The 18063-nt window shown below is 41.7% G+C and overlaps 2 protein-coding genes and 1 non-coding gene across 6 annotated transcripts in view; all 3 read left to right on the top strand.

Annotated features, from left to right (window-relative positions):
* The first annotated feature begins 757 nt into the window (after window positions 1–757).
* On the top strand, window positions 758–8815 carry MSS51 (MSS51 mitochondrial translational activator). Its single transcript, XM_038534365.1, has 7 exons — window positions 758–1599; window positions 5043–5286; window positions 5553–5708; window positions 6749–6873; window positions 7072–7638; window positions 7964–8057; window positions 8415–8815. Exons 2-7 carry the CDS (start codon window positions 5066–5068, stop codon window positions 8623–8625), a joined length of 1374 nt encoding a protein of 457 aa, XP_038390293.1. The 5' UTR covers window positions 758–1599; window positions 5043–5065; the 3' UTR covers window positions 8626–8815.
* Window positions 8816–12806: 3991 nt separating this feature from the next.
* The window catches only part of ANXA7 (annexin A7), a 28012-nt gene continuing 22755 nt past the window's right edge, over window positions 12807–18063 (top strand). For 2 of the 4 annotated variants that reach the window (XM_038534336.1, XM_038534334.1), the window contains exon 1: window positions 12821–12926. The gene's annotated coding sequence lies outside the window, so the exon portion shown is untranslated. Of the gene's footprint in view, window positions 12927–16795; window positions 16895–18063 lie in introns of those variants that run through there. The other 2 variants (XM_038534337.1, XM_038534335.1) reach the window with 2 other exon arrangements.
* LOC119871676 lies at window positions 15161–15265 on the top strand. Its single transcript, XR_005358749.1, has one exon. It is a non-coding gene; the product is annotated as a U6 spliceosomal RNA (small nuclear RNA).

Raw genomic sequence — 18063 nt, 5'->3', positions numbered from 1 at the left:
TGCAGTTCAGCTATTATTAACAGAATTCATAACCTTTAAAAGTTCTACAAGTTAAATTTGAAATAGGCATGAAACCTTTGCTTAAAATGAGTTACTCCTGTTTTACAGGATTTTTCCCTATTACAACTGATTTTCTTTCTCCACAGCTATTCTGAATAATATGTAATGTTTTGCTGCATCCTTAACACTTTCACTCCCTGTGTGTAGTTGCTTTCTACCGTTTGGGGTTCTTTTAGAATCCATTCTTTCCATCTGTTCATATGTAGATTTTTTATTTGCCACATTCCAGGATCTCAAATTGACTACAAGTTCTGTTTCCCAGTTTGATGATGTTCACAGAGGCAGGTAAGTGCCATAACTGGGACCAGATGTAAGCAGAAAATCAGGTCTTACAGTCATATAGGACCACTGCCCTGATATTTCTGGTAGACTCTGGAGCTTGGTAAGTGAAAAGGAGCTAGGAATGTGTATGTAATTAAATTCCCTGGATCAGGGATCCCTGGGTGGCGCAGCGGTTTGGCGCCTGCCTTTGGCCAAGGGCGCGATCCTGGAGACCCGGGATTGAATCCCACGTCGGGCTCCCGGTGCATGGAGCCTGCTTCTCCCTCTGCCTGTGTCTCTGCCTCTCTCTCTCTCTCTCTCTCTCTCTGTGACTATCATAAATAAATAAAAACTAAAAAAATAAATAAATAAATTCCCTGGATCAGCATTCATTAGAAGAAGGAATAAGGTGTTTGAATTTATTCTTTTATATTTTCTGTTCCTAGAAAATTGAGTGCATTTTTAGTCGATAATATTTTGGTTTTGCTTACTTTATTCCTTTTTTTATTCTTCTTTTGAAATAAATGAGTGTACATGATGACATTCACTCAGAAAGTACGTTGCTCTCCTTTTTGAGAAAGTGAATTTTACAAATTAATTTTGTTTCCCCTACAGTTGATGTCCTTTTATACGATTAAGTGAGCTTTTGCATTTCCTCTTGGGTATTATGTTTGTGTTTAAGCCTAGCTTGATCATTGTTGAATTGTGTTTGAGCAGTGTTTGTTATGCTAAAAGGCACTTTGGGTTTGGGTTAACTCATCGTGGGTCTAGACTGACATCCAGAACTCCAGGCAACTCTAGGCATTGTTCTGTTGCTTTGAGGTAGTGCCTACCTTTCGAACCAAATAATCACTTCTGAACTAATCCCAGGGTTTTGGGTTTGTTTGTTTTCTCTGACGGTGTGGACTGAGAGCAGAAATGCCTTAGTGAGAGAGGTTCAGGAAGCAATAGGCTTTGTCTTAACTTAGCTTGCCTGACCTTGGTGAGTTTGAGAGTGTTGACAGAGTTCTGAGCTTTCTTGGCAGAGAAGGAAGGTCAGAAAGAGAGAAGTCCACGGGCGGGGGGCCAGGTCCCTCCTACCTCGTTAGGGAGAATTCAGTGTTGTCTGTCTGGTTGGCAGGGCACACCTAGTCACAGAGACTCAGCATTTCAGCAGTTTGCAAAGAAAAGTGATATGAAGGGACAGCTGCAAGTCAGCCACAACCTAGATATGAGGAGATGAAGCACTCACTTCACTTGGAAGAAAGAGAGAAGGAAGGAAGCCGAGGGCTTAGCAGGGTAAGTTACTTTTCCATCAAACCATCTGCTTGCTTAGTTTATAGTTGAGTAAAACATTTATCACCCCAGGGAGTGTTAATCACTGATTAAGCAGCTGAATGTGCTTAATAATAGCAATATTCCTAATCTATTCCTCCTTTTCTCTTTCTTTTTTTCCAACTTCTTTTGAGGATTCCCCCTTTCCTTATCTTCCCAAAGATGTTTTGTGTTTGCTGGTGAATTAGGGAAAATTAGATGGGACTTTCTGGTCTGGAAGTTAGTGAGAAGGTTACTGGTTTGGGTGAAACTTGAGGCTTTGAGTGGTGAAGGAGAAAGAAGACCTTGTCTGGGAATAAGTTAATATTGTAGGGAATTTGGAGATGAAAGATAAGAGTTTTTCTAGACTGTCCAGTTCTTGTCTCCTTCTCTTTAATCCTTGGTATTAGTGTTTTCTCTTTTATATACTGGGAATAAATTAGAGCCCAAGTCACTGGGAATGGCTAGAAAAAAGTTAAACTGATCCCCTGTGAGGTGAGGTAGGTTCTGATCTCTGGAAAATTCTAAAAGCTTATTATATAGAATTCTTTCCAACTTTTCCCTTGTCCCCTCTTTTTTTTGGCTAAGTTTCTCTCAATCCTGTCTGTTCCCTCAAAGTTGGAGGATCTTGGGATTCAGTGCAGGAAAGTTAGAACCAGGGAAGCTGGATCTGGGCCTAGGGTACACAAACTCAGGAGCCCTATACAAATGCAAGGACCTTCCTCCTAGAAATTTAGTTCATTTGTATCATAAACTTGCTCTAGACATAGAGGAAATGATTAGAGATTTCACTACCACTCCTCCCCAAATGGAGGCTTGATAGAGCAGATGAATGCTTCTTGAGTTGCAGTGATTCTGGAAATGGGATGAGAATGTGTAGTGATTAAAAGTGGAATGAAGGGGTGCCTGGGTGGCTTAGTCAGTTAAACTGATTCTTGATTTCAGCTCAGGTCATGATCTCGGGGTCATGAGATTGAGTCTCGCATTAGGCTCAGCACTCAGCACAAGGTCTGCTTAAAATTCTCTCCCTCTGCCTTTGCACCCCCCCCCCCCCCGCTTGCACAGGTGTGCTTTCTAAATAAATACATATGTACATAGAAAAATACATGTTTTTTTTTTTTTAGTGGAAGGAAGAATCAGGTCAGTTGTTGCAAATGGTATATTCAAGTGTGAAAGTATCCTTTAGTAAAATGGCATGACCTTTTTTTTTTTTTTTTAAGATTTTATTTATTTATTCATGAGAGACACAGAGAGAGAGAGAGAGAGAGGCAGAATCACAGGCAGAGGGAGAAGCAGGCTCCATGCAGGGAGCCAGAATGTGGGACTCGATCCCGGGTCTCCAGGATCATGCCCTGGGCTGAAGGTGGCGCTAAACCGCTGAGCCACCCAGGCTTCCCAAGTTTTTATTTTAATTGCAATTAGTTAACATACAGTGTTATGTTAGTTTCAGGTATATAGACAATAGATTTTTAGCTGGATGATTCTGAGAGGTCTTTGTTCTGCCACCTACACCTCAGCTGAATGATGATTCTTAAGAGTTTTTTCCCTAACAAATCTAGTCCAAAAGGATTAAATGTCAGACTATTTTTGTAACAAAACATGATCCCTGATTTGAACTTTAATAGTTATCTTATTCACAGTAAAACCAACCGCTGTCAGCATTTTTATCCTCTGCCATTTCCCTGTCCCTGGAGGCACTTAATCTGAGGGTTAATAATTTTTTAGATTCTCAATCTCTATAGATACTTTTATTTATTTTTTAATTGAGATGAAATTCATAGAACAAAATTAATACTTTTAAAGTGAGCATGACACAAAAAAATTAAAAAAATATAAAGTGAGCATGATGTGTCATACATTCACATTGTTGTGCAAACACCACCTCTGTCTAGTTCCAAAACATTTTCGTCATCCCAAAAGAAAAGCCCATAACCATTCCAGTTACTCCCCATTCCTCTTCTTCCCAGCCTCTGGCAACCATGAATCTGCATTGTCTCTGAATTTACCTTTTCTCAATATTTCATATAAATGGAATCATATAATGTGTGACCTTTTGTCTGGCTTCTTTCAGTTAGCATAATGTTTTTGAAGTTCACTCACATTTTGTAGCATATTATCAGTACCTCCTTTCTTTTTATGGTTTCATATCTGAAATATTTATTGCCAAATCCATATTGACACTTTTCCCTATGTGTTCTAAGACTTTATAGTTTTAGTTCTTACATTTTGGTCATAGTTAAAAATCAAATTCAAACCATTCTATTTCATTAATTTCTAGAGTATTCCCATCTACATTTCTATGTTCATGCTCTTTTTTGTGCTTAGAATTCCTTTTTTCTGTCTCCATGTATTCAAAATATTACCATTATTCAGGAGTCTATTCTGACTGCTACCTGCTTTATAAAGTCTTCTTACAGCTAACCAACTGAAGAGACCCTTTCCTTCTGATCTCCCATTAGTGCTTTAGTTTCACTTTTCTTATAGGATTTACATGATGCCTTATATTATAATTTACATTTGATCCTTCTATAAGACATTTAGATATCAAGTATATTTTTCATATTTGTTTCCATTACAATACTTTATGTATAATTATATACGTTTAGCAATAAATACTTGTTGAATGAGTGGATGTTTTTGTTTTTCCCAATATAGTTCCTTTTATTTACTTAGTCCTTGTGGAATGAATGGGAAAAGACAAGACAGGGAAGCAGACCTAGGTAGTGGGTGAGTGTGGGAGTAGTTCTATTTCAAAATTCACCCCATTAGGAAATTTTCCTCATAATTTGTATAACTTGCTTTGACTACATAAATCTTAATATTGTGGTGCTGATTTTGTATTGCATTTAATTTCGACTTATGGGTTGATTGCTTAAAAGTGTGATGATAGGTCTTCTAAAATGAATGTTCTATTTCCCTAACTAGGTGAGATTGACTGACTCTCCAATTAGTTGGTAGTTTGGGACAACCAAAACTTCTGTTGTTTTTTCCTCCCTTATTTAAGTTGATTTTTTAAAAGCATAACAATATATAAATATATTCTTAGTATTCAATTCAAACATTACAGATAAGTCTAAAGTTCCTTTAGATTAAGCCAGTTTCTATCTCATTACTTCTTTCCCTCCTCAGAGTTAGTCATTGTTATTAGTTTTATATGAGCCCTGCCAGACTTTTTCTATGCATTTACTTACATATATATATTTCATATAGAACTTCACATGTAACACATATATGTATAATTGCATTGATATCAGTTCTTTCCCTCCTATTTTTTTAACTGTCCGCGGTGATCAATAATCAGTAGATCCTAAATAAATCTTACTGATACCTGGGTCTGAGAGACTGGAATGAGAAGTGAAAGGTCAAACATATGAAAACAAATCACATTTGTCTATCTTGCAAAATTTCCATATCTCTTCTACATATAGCCCCCAGGTATCAGTGGACAGCCATGGCTCCAAGATCTCGGCAACGAAGGCACAAGAAATCCCCCTCATCGGTGACTCCCGTGGTTGTGACCCCACCCACAGTTGTGACCTCTGTGCCTCTGACCCTCTCAAAATCTGACCCTAGTATTGATGCACTTGGCTTCTTCTCCTTGGATAATAATGTTCCTGGCCTATCCCAGCTAATCCTTCAAAAGCTAAACATGAAAAGCTATGAAGAATACAAGTGAGTTACTAGTTCTGTGGAAGAGTAGTATATTATCTCTGGTAGAAGTGATTTTAGAAGGCAAGAAGGAATGTAACTTGGGAAATATGGGGCATTTACAATGAGGGAGTTTCTCCTGACTTTTGCAAGGTTTATTACTATAGAAGAAATATTTGCTTATGTGAGAAATAGTGGGAGTAGATGGAAACATATAGGAGGCAAAGTATAGATCGTGAATGATTTTGGAGATCTTCTTTCTATTGCTACTTCTCCATGCCATTTTGCAGGTTGGTGCTAGATGGGGGTGCTTCTGTATCAGGCTTTGGATTTCGATGCCCTCAAGAAATGTTCCAGAAGATGGAGGACACATTCCGATTCTGTGCTCACTGTAGAGCTCTTCCTAGTGGCCTTTCAGACTCCAAGGTCCTACGGCAATGCAAGAGGTGACTAATTGGGGCTAATAATAGAGTCTTCCAGAAATGATCCTACTCTAAGACTTCATTGCAGAAGGAAAGGTCTAAGAGTTTTCAGAATAACTTCAGGCCCACCCTTCATTTTGTGTGCTCCAGGCCGCAGAAAGATTAGAAAAGGATTTGGCTCCTCCATATTTTGGGTATTATGGGGAAATCAGACCATGGTACAGTAGTCCCCCGTATCTTCAGTTTCACATTCCATTATTTCAGTTATGCAAGGTCTGCTACAATCTGGAAGCAGATGATCCTCCTCTGACTATTGTCAAAAAGTCAATAGTAGCATAATACTGTATTACAGCACCTGAGTCATTCACCTTACTTCATTTCATCATGTAGGCATTTTATCATCTCACATCATCACAAGAAGGGTGAATACAGTACAATAAGATACTTTGAGAGAAAGAATACATTCGTACATTTATTAAAGTATGTTATAATTGTCTTGTTAATATCTTACTGTGCCTAATTTATAAACTTTATCATAAGTATATATGTATAGGAAAAACCATAGTATGTATATATATATATAGGGTTTGGTACTCTCCATAAGTTCAGGCATCCACTGGAAGCCTTGGCACTTATTCCTTGTGGATAAGGGCGGGGGGTGGGGGACTACTATATACTATTCTCTGCCTCCCTCTTGAGTACTCAAGGGGAAAGATCTTATCTGTTTTGAGGAGGTTGGAGTTGAGCCATACCTGTGATAAGAAGGTAGCTGCAAACTTCTGATTTTTCTTTTTTCTGTAAAGAATGTAAAAAGTGAGTTGTTCCAGATACGGACTGAGGTATTACTCTGACCCAAGAGAATAATTACGTTCCTAGTATCTCGTGCTTCCCCTGCCAAATGTAATCTCCAAATTTGGTGTATTAGCTCTCACTCCTCTCCCTACCTTCCCTACCCGGTGACCTTTCTTTCTGGATACAGGAGGTATCAATTCCCTTCCCTAGACATCCCTAAATCACTTTTGAGGTATAGGAAGGAACATCTATTTCTGGGGCTCATCTTTCAGGTGCAGAAATGTCTATTACTGTGGTCCAGAGTGCCAGAGGTCAGACTGGCCAGAGCACAGGAAGGTTTGTCAAGAGCTGCATCTTGTAGCTGTGGACCGTCTCATGGAATGGCTTCTAGTCACAGGTGAAGTGGTGGTGTTGGAGAACTTTGCGACAGTAGTCATAGTTGGTTGTATTTGGAGAAAGATATGAAAGCATGTTGTTATGAGGAAACATGAGAAACTGAGTGGGGCATTGCTGGTCACAAATTGGAGGAGTAAACTTGGAAGGAATATTGAAGGCAGGAAAGGATTAGGTCACTCTTATCCCTTCTTTCCTACAGGTGCTTTTGTCTTACCTTCAGGACCTTGGCCATGCCTGGCTGAAATTGTACAGGGCTGGGATACCTGGTTTTCGATGCGACATTTACAGCTAGATGCTACACTGGATGCTGTGCTAGGCAGTCATGCCATGACCATCTTGTGGGCCAGTGTAGGACGACCAAGGCCAGACTCAGATGTCCTGCAAGGCTCTTTGAAGCGGCTGCTGACAGATGCCCTATCACGGCCTTTGACACTGGGCCTTGGGCTTCGGGCCTTGGGGATAGATACTGGGAAAATTGGGGGAAGCACAGTGCATGTGGTTGGTGCTTCCCATGTGGAGACATTCCTCACTCGCCCTGGGGACTATGATGAGCTTGGCTACATGTTTCCTGGACACCTTGGCCTCCGTGTGATCATGGTGGGTATAGATGTATCTGCTGACTTTACACAGAGCACCTCAACTTCCCCTCTGGAACCTGGCACAGTTCAGCTTAGTGGCCATAGGGGCCTCTATCATGATTTCTGGGAGGAACAGGTAGAGACTGGACAAATAGCTCATCCAGATTTGGTGGTGGCATTCCATCCAGGTAAGAGTCATTCAGGGGAATACTGGGTGGCTTTTCTGGGAATTCTCCATCCTGACTTTTGTATCTTCTATATTTGGAACCCCATTCATTTGGTCAGGTTAAACACAATATGATGACAACCTTGATTGATCATTAGCCATATGTGCTATACCTGGGTTCAGAATTTTCCATTGAAGAACCTGGGGTGGGTGATGATGGTAAATGAGCACTGGAGGTGAGCAAAGTGAGGGGAGGGGTGGACACAATCCAAAAAAGTATCTTGCTTAGGGTCTACCTCAGCCTTTCCCCTCTCTATACCCATTTCTGGGATTTTTTTCTCCCATAGGTTTCCATGCTTCCCCAGACTTGATGGAGGCTTGGCTGCCCACCCTCCTGCTACTTCGTGATTATGAGATCCCTACATTGATCACTGTTTACAGGTTTCAACTTTTTCCTATTTGTATACCTCCCTGACTCACTCATACCTCTCTCTGTATAGATGAGCTTATTTCTCTCCCCCTTGCTCATCTTCTATCTTCTGGTGAGGATTTTCTTCCTTTCCACACTTGGCTTTCTAATCCCCTTGGAACCAAGTCCTATGCTAGTTAATCAGGTACTTAGTGACACATGTGGGAGGGAGGGATACCCTTGCCTGTATAGCCTTAGGTAATTTGGGGGATTGATGAGTCCAGAAGTATCAAGTTCTGAGGAAGTTTCTCCGGTGTCTCTCATAATTGGCAGAGCAATTTCTTCTTCTTCTTCTTTTTTTTTTTTTTTTTTTTTTATGTCTCCTATAGCCATCAGGAGTTGGCAGCTTCTTTGCAGATTCTGGTGGACCTGGATACACACATCACTGCCTATGGAGCTAACCCTTTTGCGTCCCTCAAACCTGAACAGGTCTATTCCAACCCCAACAAGCAGCCAGTATACTGCAATGCCTACTATATCATGTTTCTTGGAAGTTCCTGCCAGCTGGATAGGATAGGAGGCAACGGGAAGAGAAAGTAGATGGTGGGGTTTAAATAGCTGAACCAGATCCTGACTAGACTCCCCCCTACCCCTTCTGCTCATGGTCTCTCTCTAAAATAAATAAATCTTTAAAAAAGTTAAAAATAAATATCCCAAGGTATATCAGACTTAGTTGAATATACTGGAGTTAATCTAGTCTACACCATAATAAATTCACTTTGCTTCTCAAGTCACTTGTTATTCTATTTCCTATTCACTGGCAGGTATTACTTGTGTAGTCACAACACCTCAAGATTAGAGGTTTCTCTCTTGCCAAAGGAGTGATTAACACCAGCTCTCTGTTTGGGCCTGCCACTCTGCCACATCCTGTCTCATGCCATCTTTCTCTTATCACATTCTCAAGATTAGGATATTCCTTAGGTATTCGTTCCTACAACCTTGGCATGATCTCAGCCTCCCACCCCTAATCCTAACACTTATATACATTCCTATTGCCCACTCTCAGAGGGGTAGTGTTAAAATTCATGTAGTTCTGGGGCACTTGAGTGGCTCAGTTGGTTAAGCATCCGACTCTTGATTTTGGCTCAGGTCATGATCTCAGGGTGGTGGGATCGAGCCCTCTGTTGGGTTCTACACTAGGAGTGGAACTTACTTTAAAAAAAAAAGTTAAATGAAAATGTTTGCAAAACTGGAGGACTCACATATTCCAATTGCAAAGTTTACTACGAATCAATAGTAATCAAGACAATGTGGTACTGGCCTAGGATAGACATATAGATCAATTAAATGGAATTGAGAAGCAAGAAATAAATTTGTAATATTTATGCTCAATTGATTTTTGCCTAGAATGATAAAACAATTCAATGGGCAAAGAACAGACTTTTTAGCAGATTGTGCTGGAACAACAGGATTCCACATGGAAAAGAATGAAATTGGACACATACCCCCCCCCCACACACACACACAACATATAAAAATTAACTCAAAATGGACCAAAGGCCTAAACTGCTAAAACTTTACAACTCTTAGAAGAAGACATAGCAGTAAATCTTCATGAAGTTGGATTGGGCAATGATTTCTTAAATATGACACCAAACCTGTAAAGCAGCCAAAATTAAAATAGATAAATTAGACTTTATTGAAATTAAAAACTAAAAAGGACAACATCAAATGAAAAGCATGGGAGAAAATACTCATAAATCACATATCTGATAATGGACTTCCATCCAGAATATATATAAAGAACTGTTACACTCAATAAAAAAACAAATACAATTTGTAATACAAATTGGGCAAATGATCTGAATAGATATTTTCCCCAAAGAAGATATACAAATGATTGATAAGCACATGAAAAGACGCTTAACATCTTTAGTCATCAGGCAATAAAAGTCAAAATCATAATGAGGGACGCCTGGGTGGCTCAGCGGTTGAGCATCTGCCTTTGGCTCAGGGCGTCATCCTGGAGTACCGGGATTGAGTCCTACATTGGGCTTCCTGCATGGAGTCAGCTTCTCACTCTGCCTATGTCTCTGCCTCTCTCTTTGTGTGTCTCTCATGAATAAGTAGAATCTTAAAACAAAACAAAATATGAAATAGCACTTCATCCATTAGAATGATGTAATTAAAGACTGAAAATAAGTGTTGGTGATATCGAGCAATTGTGATCCTCATAGACTCGTGAGGATATAAAATGGTGCACCATTTTTGGAATACAGTCTGGCAGTTCCTCAAGAAGTTAAACATTGAGTTACTATTTGGTCCAGCAGTCTTGCTCCCTGGTATGTCCCAGAGAAATGAAACCATGTACATATGTGGTCATAGTGGCACTATTCACAAGAACCAAAAGATAAAAACCTAAATGTCCATCAACATACGAATGGATAAATGTGGTATATCCATGTAGTGAAATACTTGGCCTTAGAAAGGAATGAAGTACTGATTGATGCCCAAGGTTCATGGATGAACCTTGAAAACATGTTCATTGATGTTCGTGTTAAGTGAAAGAATCTAGTCAAACACTACACAGTGTATGAGTACATTTATATGAAATGTATAGAATAAGCAAATCTATGAAGACAAAGTAGATTAGTGGTAGCATATAGATGAGGGTTATTGAGGTAATGGCTTAAGGGTATGGGTTTTATTTTGGAGGTGATATAAATGTTTTTGAAATTAATTGTGGTGGTATAGGTCTATATGTGACTATATTAAAAACGATTGAATTGTACACTTTACATGAGTGGATTGTATCTTCATAAAGCTGTTACAAAAAAAAAATTGTTTTTAATCTTAGAGAACATAGGGGTCCCTGGGTGGCTCACTTGGTTAAGCCTCCAAGTCTTGATTTTGGCTCAAGTCATGATCTCAGGGTTGTGGAATTGAGGCCCATTTTGGGCTCCATGCTAGACACATAGTCTACTTGATATTCTCTCTCCCTTCTGCTCCCCCTCTTTGGGGGAACAAAATCTTAGGGAATGTAAAAATGGAGAATATTTGCTAAGTGCTTAATGCAATGCCTAGCATATTGTTCATACTTAATAAATGGTACCTCTTGTTAAATTCATACTACTTTAGTTTTACACGGTAATGTAAACACATTGAGCTAGCAATACTGTGTAAGCACTGATTTGATGATGGAAAAACCACTTGGATGTGCCATGGTTCAGACAAGATAATGCAAGTGCCAGCTAAAGTGATAGTAGGAGGCTTGGAAAGGAACAGGTGATTTCTAACAAGTGAATAGTGACAGTTTATAGATAGAGAATGAAAGTAAAATCTATAGAGTTTGGTTACTGATTGTGATGGGTGAAGTGCAATGTATCAGAATCAAATCAGGAGACAGAAGCCACACAGTAACAAGGGACACAAAAGTTTCCAACTTAGTAGGCTGGTGGTGAGAGTACCTAAGTCTAAATGCCTAGCTTCATGCTAACTGCTGAGAAATCTAAGATGGCTTCTGCCCTTAAAGTGTTTCCAACTTAATAGAAGGAGACTGACATCATTAAGCGCAATATATTTCCTTACTCAGCAAATGAAAAAATTTGCATTTTAAAAACCTTAGTGAAAATCCCTTAGGATAGTGCTATAATGGGATTCTAGCACATGCTCCTCTCAGCAGGTCTGTCAGAGCCATTTTTTCCCCCTCCAGTATTGGATATAAATCTCTGCTTATTTGATCACCAGATCAAATGTTAGTCTGGATTTTGGGGGCCATTCATTTGGGGGAATGATTTTTTCTAAAGAATAAATTGGGCTATGTCATTCCCTTGTTTCAACTTCTCCAAGAGCTTCCCTCTGAAACCAGAAAAAATCAAATTCCTGATGAGGAAGCTTTTGGGTGGAGAAGCATGTAGAGTAATAAGTTGATGGTTCTCAAACTTAAGTGTGCATTAGAACCACCTGGAAGGCTTGTTAAATTGCCAAGCTCCACCCCTAGGGTTTGATTCAACAGATCTAAGGTTGAGCCCCAAATTTGTATTTCTAACAAGTTTCCAGGTGATATTGCTGCTGCTGGTATGGGGACCACGCTTTGAGAACCACTGTAAAGGGAAGCTGGTTTTTGCTCTGGAATAAACTTTTTTAAGATTTTATTTATTCATGAGAGACACAGGGAGAGGCAGGCTCCCTGCAGGGAGCCCGATGTGGGACACGATTCTATGACCCCGGGTTCACGCCCTGAGCCCAAGGCCGACGCTTAACCACTGAGCCACCCAGGTGCTCCTGGAATAAACTTTCTTAATGAGTTTAAAATACCGGTCTGAGCCCTTGAAATTACGTAAGATATTTAATGCTAGTGTGGGCGTCAAATTTTAGGGCTCTAGTGTGAGGGAAGCCTCGTGTCACCCAACAACCCGTTTAGAGTGGTTTTGATTGACGTATCTCGATATCTGAGTAGCATCCCCAATAAGAATTAATTCATTTCATAGGGATCTAATAAAAGTCACGATCTTTATCCTTTACAAGGCCTCAGGGGAGGACAGTAAATCAGGCGGAGGGGCCGCACCTGGACGCCCAGCCGCCCATCACGGAAAGGGCTCCGGAATTTCTTAAAACCGCTGTGACTTGAGAGAGCCCCCAACGGAATTAGAGAAACGTGACAAAGCCGGCCGGTGCCCGGGCAGGCCGCGTCTCCCCACAGGTGGGGCTGCGGCGCGCGGACGACGCGACAGCCTCGGGCCCGGCGGGCGGCCCCGCCCCCCGCACCAGGGGCGTTCCCGCGCTCCCACCGGGCTCGGGCGGCGGCCGCGGCGCTCCGCCTCTGCGGGCCCGCCCCCGGCTCCATCTTGCTGGCGACCAGGGTCGGGCTGTGACGCTGTGACGCTGCTCCCCCGGGCCAGGTGAGGAACGGCGCCCCCTACCCCTCCCGCCCCCCTCCCGCGCGTCGCCTCGCTCAGGCCCGCTGAGGCCCGCGGTCCGGGAGGCGGCCGGGCCCGGCGCGTGTCCCCGCGGGGGGAGGGGGGTCGGCGGAGGGGCCTGCGGGGCGGGGGGCGGCTCTGCGCGCGTCTCGCGACCCGGGCTGCCCGGCGGGGGCGGGGGCGCGGCGGCGGGGCGGCTGGGCGGCTGGCCAGCCCGCGGATCCTCCGCGGCCCGAGGGTCAGAGGGAGCAGTGACACAGGTGGGGGTCTGAGGCCACGGCCCAGCTGAAGTGACCTCAAGGCAGGCTGAGTAGGGAAACCCGCAAGGAGCAACAACGAAAGCTGACGGGCGGGGATCCCCGGGTGGCTCAGCGGTTTAGCGCCTGCCTTTGGCCCGGGGCGTGATCTTGGAGACTCGGGATCGAGTCCCACGTCGGGCTCCCTGCCTCTCTCTGTGTGTCTCTCATGAATAAATGAAGTCTTAAAAAAAAAAAAAAATGGCTGGTGACTGGACTTTCCGGTGACACAGCAAATTTAGGGAAATTTGTCAGGCGCCTCACTAAGCCTAGGACAGAATGCCCAAGCCTCAGATTGTACATTGCCTCAAGGAGACTGTTCTGGGAGATAACATTCCAGATTGGATTCCTGGTCCCTGAACAGCAAGCGTCCCGAGAGAACACTTCCTCTGCAGAGAAAGAGAGAGATGGAATGTACCCCATCAAGTGACAGAAATGAGAAGTCCTGACGGCCTTTAGACTCCCTGGTTTATTCTATCTCGTAGGGACCTGATCTGATAACCTGCCCTAATGAGAGCTAATGAGTTACCTTTCAGACACGGAAGGAGTTTCAGGCACTAGTTGGCCGCTCCAAATTTAAGCTGCTTTTCGGTCCTCACTGATGGTGGCTGCCTACGCTCCCCTGAAGTCCCCGCCGGCCCTCCCTTTAGTTCTTCATCCAAGGGCCCTGACTGACAGATTTAAATTGTCCTTCCTGACCAAGAGGCGGGTTTCAGAAAGCTGTAGTATCTCCTGTTGGCCATCTTCTCTTCACTTGCCCTTCCTGTTTTGTATTTGTTTCATAGATCTGCAACAGCTGCCTCTTGTGTTCCTTGGACTTCTTGCCATCTTGAGACTCCTATAGTGAGACCCACCCCTTTTAGTAACTGACTCACTGGGTGGAGATGGTTTGGAGAACCAAGAATGATTTCTAGTCTTTTAAAAGTAGTTGCAGATCGAGAATGTTAAAAAGGAAATAAAAGGTCTTGTTTACCAGTATAGTCGTCTTTATTCCTTGGGCAAAATGAGTAATTTGTTGAGTCATCCTGGGATTTGTTTAGTTTTTTGCAAAGGCTTTTTAAATCCGCCTTTTGAGTAGATGATACATGCACAATTCCGAAAGAGCTAAAAGTACATTGAAAATTGAGTTTCCTTCCCATGATGCCTCAGCTCGCCTCCCTAGAGGCAGCTACTGGTTTCTGCTTTTCTGAGAATACTTTCAGGGATAGTCTCTTATACGTAGAAGCAAATATATCTTCTACGGTTATAGTTGCAGTTTATCTATGCAGGGTTCACCTGGCCTTTTTTCCACACTTAATATGATTTAGAGATGGTTTCATATGGATTTTAAAAAACTGAATTTTATTTTTTATTAAGTAATCTACGCCCAACATGTGGCTTGAAGTCAAGGACCATGAGGTCAAGAATCACATGCTCTACCAACTGAGCCAGCTAGGTACCCCAAAAGCTGCTCGTTTTTAATAGCTATGTAACACTTCATTGTCCGGAATCCATTCTACCTGTACTTTATTGATGGACTTTTATTTATTCTAAAGATTTTATTAGAGCGAGTGAGCATGAGCCAGGGATAGGGTGGAGGGCTCGAGAGAGAAGCAGACTCCCCGCTGAACAAGGAACATGAAGCAGAGCTCCATCTTGGAGCTCAATCCCAGGACTTTGAGATCATGATTTGAGCAGAAGGCAGCCACTTAACCGCCTGAGCCACGCAGGTGCCCCTTGATGGACTTTTAGATTGTTTTTAATGTCTTCTATTACAAATAGTGCTGTAGTGAAGAGCCTTGTACATGTGTAATTTTACATTTGTGCAAATAAGGTACATTCCCTGGAAATGAAATTGGATTCTAGGACTTTTATAATTACATTCTTCAGAATGTACCCAAATTCACCTTCTTAAATTTGCTTTAAGTTTTCTTATATGCAGTGCTTGCTTCAGCAGCACATATACTAACATTGGAATGATACAGAAAAGATTAGCATGGCCCCTGCACAAGTTTTCTTATATGCAGATAGTCTTTACTTCATTTTTATTGTGTTTTGAAACTTGTTGACATAATTTCTCTAGGCCTTTAGGGGTAAGATTTAATATAGTAGTTAAAGAATGTAGAAATAGGACTTTGTCACTGGAACAATTCCTGAGATTTAGAAATTTAAATGTAGTCTTTGGTACTGTTAACTAGTTGCCTTTAAAATTTTTCTCAAAATTATCAGATTTTTTTTCCCCTTTCTTTTGACACTGACTCTTTTGCCGTTGGTCCATCTGATTGTTCTAAGATGCTGTTGTCCTTTTATTCCTTATACCAAACATTCTTAGAGAAGAAAGGAAAAACTGATTTAGCCTCTTCCTATTTTCACATCTGAGCGTTTGAATTCCAAATGATTTAGAACTGACTGGATCAATTTTCTTACTATCTTTCCTATTAACTTATAATTTTGACCCAATATTGACCCAATATATGCCCATTCATTCTCAATTTAGTGTTTTTAGCTTCTATCTTGTGCTTATAAGAGACACTACAATAAATTTTTAAGATTTTACTTATTTAGCTTTTTTTTATTTTTTAAGATTTTATTTATTTATTCATGAGAGACGCAGGGAGAGAGAGAGAGGCAGAGACACAAGCAGAGGGAGAAGCAGGCCCCATGCAGGGAGCCCGACATGGGACTCGATCCCTGATCCCCAGTCTCCAGGATCACACCCTGGGCTGAAGGCGGCGCTAAACCTCTGAGCCACTGGGGCTGCCCACTTATTTACCTTAAAATCCAGCATGCATGAGCTGGAGGAGGGGTGCAGAGGGAAAGGGAGGGGTACAGAGAAGTGAGGGAGAGGTTAAGAATCTCAAGCAGACTACATGCTGAGCATGAGCCCTTACACTGGGCTTAATCCCACAACCCTGAGATCATGGCATGAGCTGAAGCCAAGAGTTGGATGCTTAACCCACTGAGCTATCCAGGTTCCCCCTATAACTTAAGTTTATTATCTCATTTTCCTATACTGTGTACTCAAAAGATAGGATACTTTCCTCCCCAACCTTTCTATCAGCACCTAGGACAGTACTTATTACATAATAGGGTTCTGTTATGTTGAATTGGATTTGTTTGGGGTCTTGATATAAAAGAAAATACATATCATTTATTAGCCGTAATGGGGAGAAGAGCCAAAACACATGGAAAAATTTAGCAAATTAGATGGTAGATTCAGAAACAACCAAAATATTCTGGTATACCAAAATATGATTAATAGACCAGCATCAGCATCACCTGGAAGCCTAGTTAGAAATACAGAATCTCATACCTCATTTCAGAACTACTGAAGCAGAGTATGCATTGTTTTTTTAGACTTTATTCATGAGAGACACAGAGAGGCAGAGACATAGGCAGAGGGAGAAGCAGGCTCCTCATGGACTCAATTCCAGGACCCTGAGACCATGACCTGAGCCAAAGGCAGACACTCAACCACTGAGCCACCCAGGTGCCCCCAGAGTATGCATATTTAACAAGATTCCCAATTGATTTGCATATACATTAAAGTTGAAGTACTGTTTTATCAGGTACATTGTTCAAAGAAGGAAGCGAGAAGATTTGAGCTGGATAAGTCAGGAGAGGTGAGCCCAGGCATGAGGCCCAAGTCAGTTAATAACAGTGGCTGAAGCAAAGGTATGCTGGGAATGGGTCAGGTGGTAGAGATTTCACATTGGAGGTTAGGTATTGTTAAGAGATAAAGTGCATAAGTAAATTAGAGCTAGTACTAAGGTGACCTGAATGTCAGGCCTATGAATTTTCATTTGACACTCCAGCAGTAATCCTTGAGTTCTGACCTGAAGAGGGATATGCTGAAAGAGGAGCATTTTAGGAAAATTATAAGTGTGAGAGTACATGGGAGGACGTAAATAGAAAAGTAATTTTAGTAAAATAGACATCAAGTGATAAAAACATGATCTAAGGATATGGCCATGAGAATAGAAACTACAGGAAGAGTGGGAGAGGCATTTCAAAGGAAAAGAAAAACATTAGGTTAATTAATATACTCAGTAATAGGTAATTTAAGTAGTGGTACTAGTAACAGGTACAGAATTTTTTCCAGGTTTCTTTTTAAATCCTAGTCAACGCAGTACAATATTAGTTTCGGGTGTAGAATTTAGTGATTCATCAGAATACCCTGTGCTCATCACAAGTGCTGTCCTCAATACCAATCACCTGTTAAACCCTCCCCACCTTCCCACCCTTCTCCTGTAACCATCAATTCTCTATAGTTAAGAGTTTCTTGGTTAGATATGGGATATTAAGAGTGATCTGTTGGGAAAAGATGAGTATTTAATTCCACACATACTGAAGGCCTCCTAGCTGACTTCTCTCTTAATATACTCCTCATTCTGTTTTGATGATTGTCCATCTTATAATTATATTCCCACCTTTTGCCTTGCACACATGGATGTTCAACTTTCCTGCCAATGTATCCAACACCTTTTATTTTTTTAAAGATTTTATTTATTCATGAGAGAGAGAGAGAGAGAGAGAGGCAGAGACACAGGCAGAGGGAGAAGCAGGCTCCATGCAGGGAGCCCGACGTGAGACTCAATCCCGGGACTCCGGGGCTACGCCCTGGGCTGAAGACAGGCGCCAAACCGCTGGGCCACCCAGGGATCCCCTCCAACGCCTTTTAAAACTTAGTTTAGGGGCTCCTAGGTGGCTTAGTGGTTGAGCGTCTGCCTTGGGCTCAGGTCATGGGTCCTGGGATAGAGTCCTGCATCAGGCTCCCTGCAGAGAGCCTGCTTCTTGCTCTGTCTCTGTGTGTCTCATGAATAAATAAAAATCTTTAAATAAAA

The sequence above is a fragment of the Canis lupus genome, chromosome 4, assembly GCF_011100685.1.
Source record: "Canis lupus familiaris isolate Mischka breed German Shepherd chromosome 4, alternate assembly UU_Cfam_GSD_1.0, whole genome shotgun sequence".
In the NCBI taxonomy this organism is placed as follows: Eukaryota; Metazoa; Chordata; class Mammalia; order Carnivora; family Canidae; genus Canis; species Canis lupus.
The sequence above is the reverse complement of the archived record's forward strand: the minus strand, read 5'-3'. Positions and strand labels throughout refer to the sequence as shown.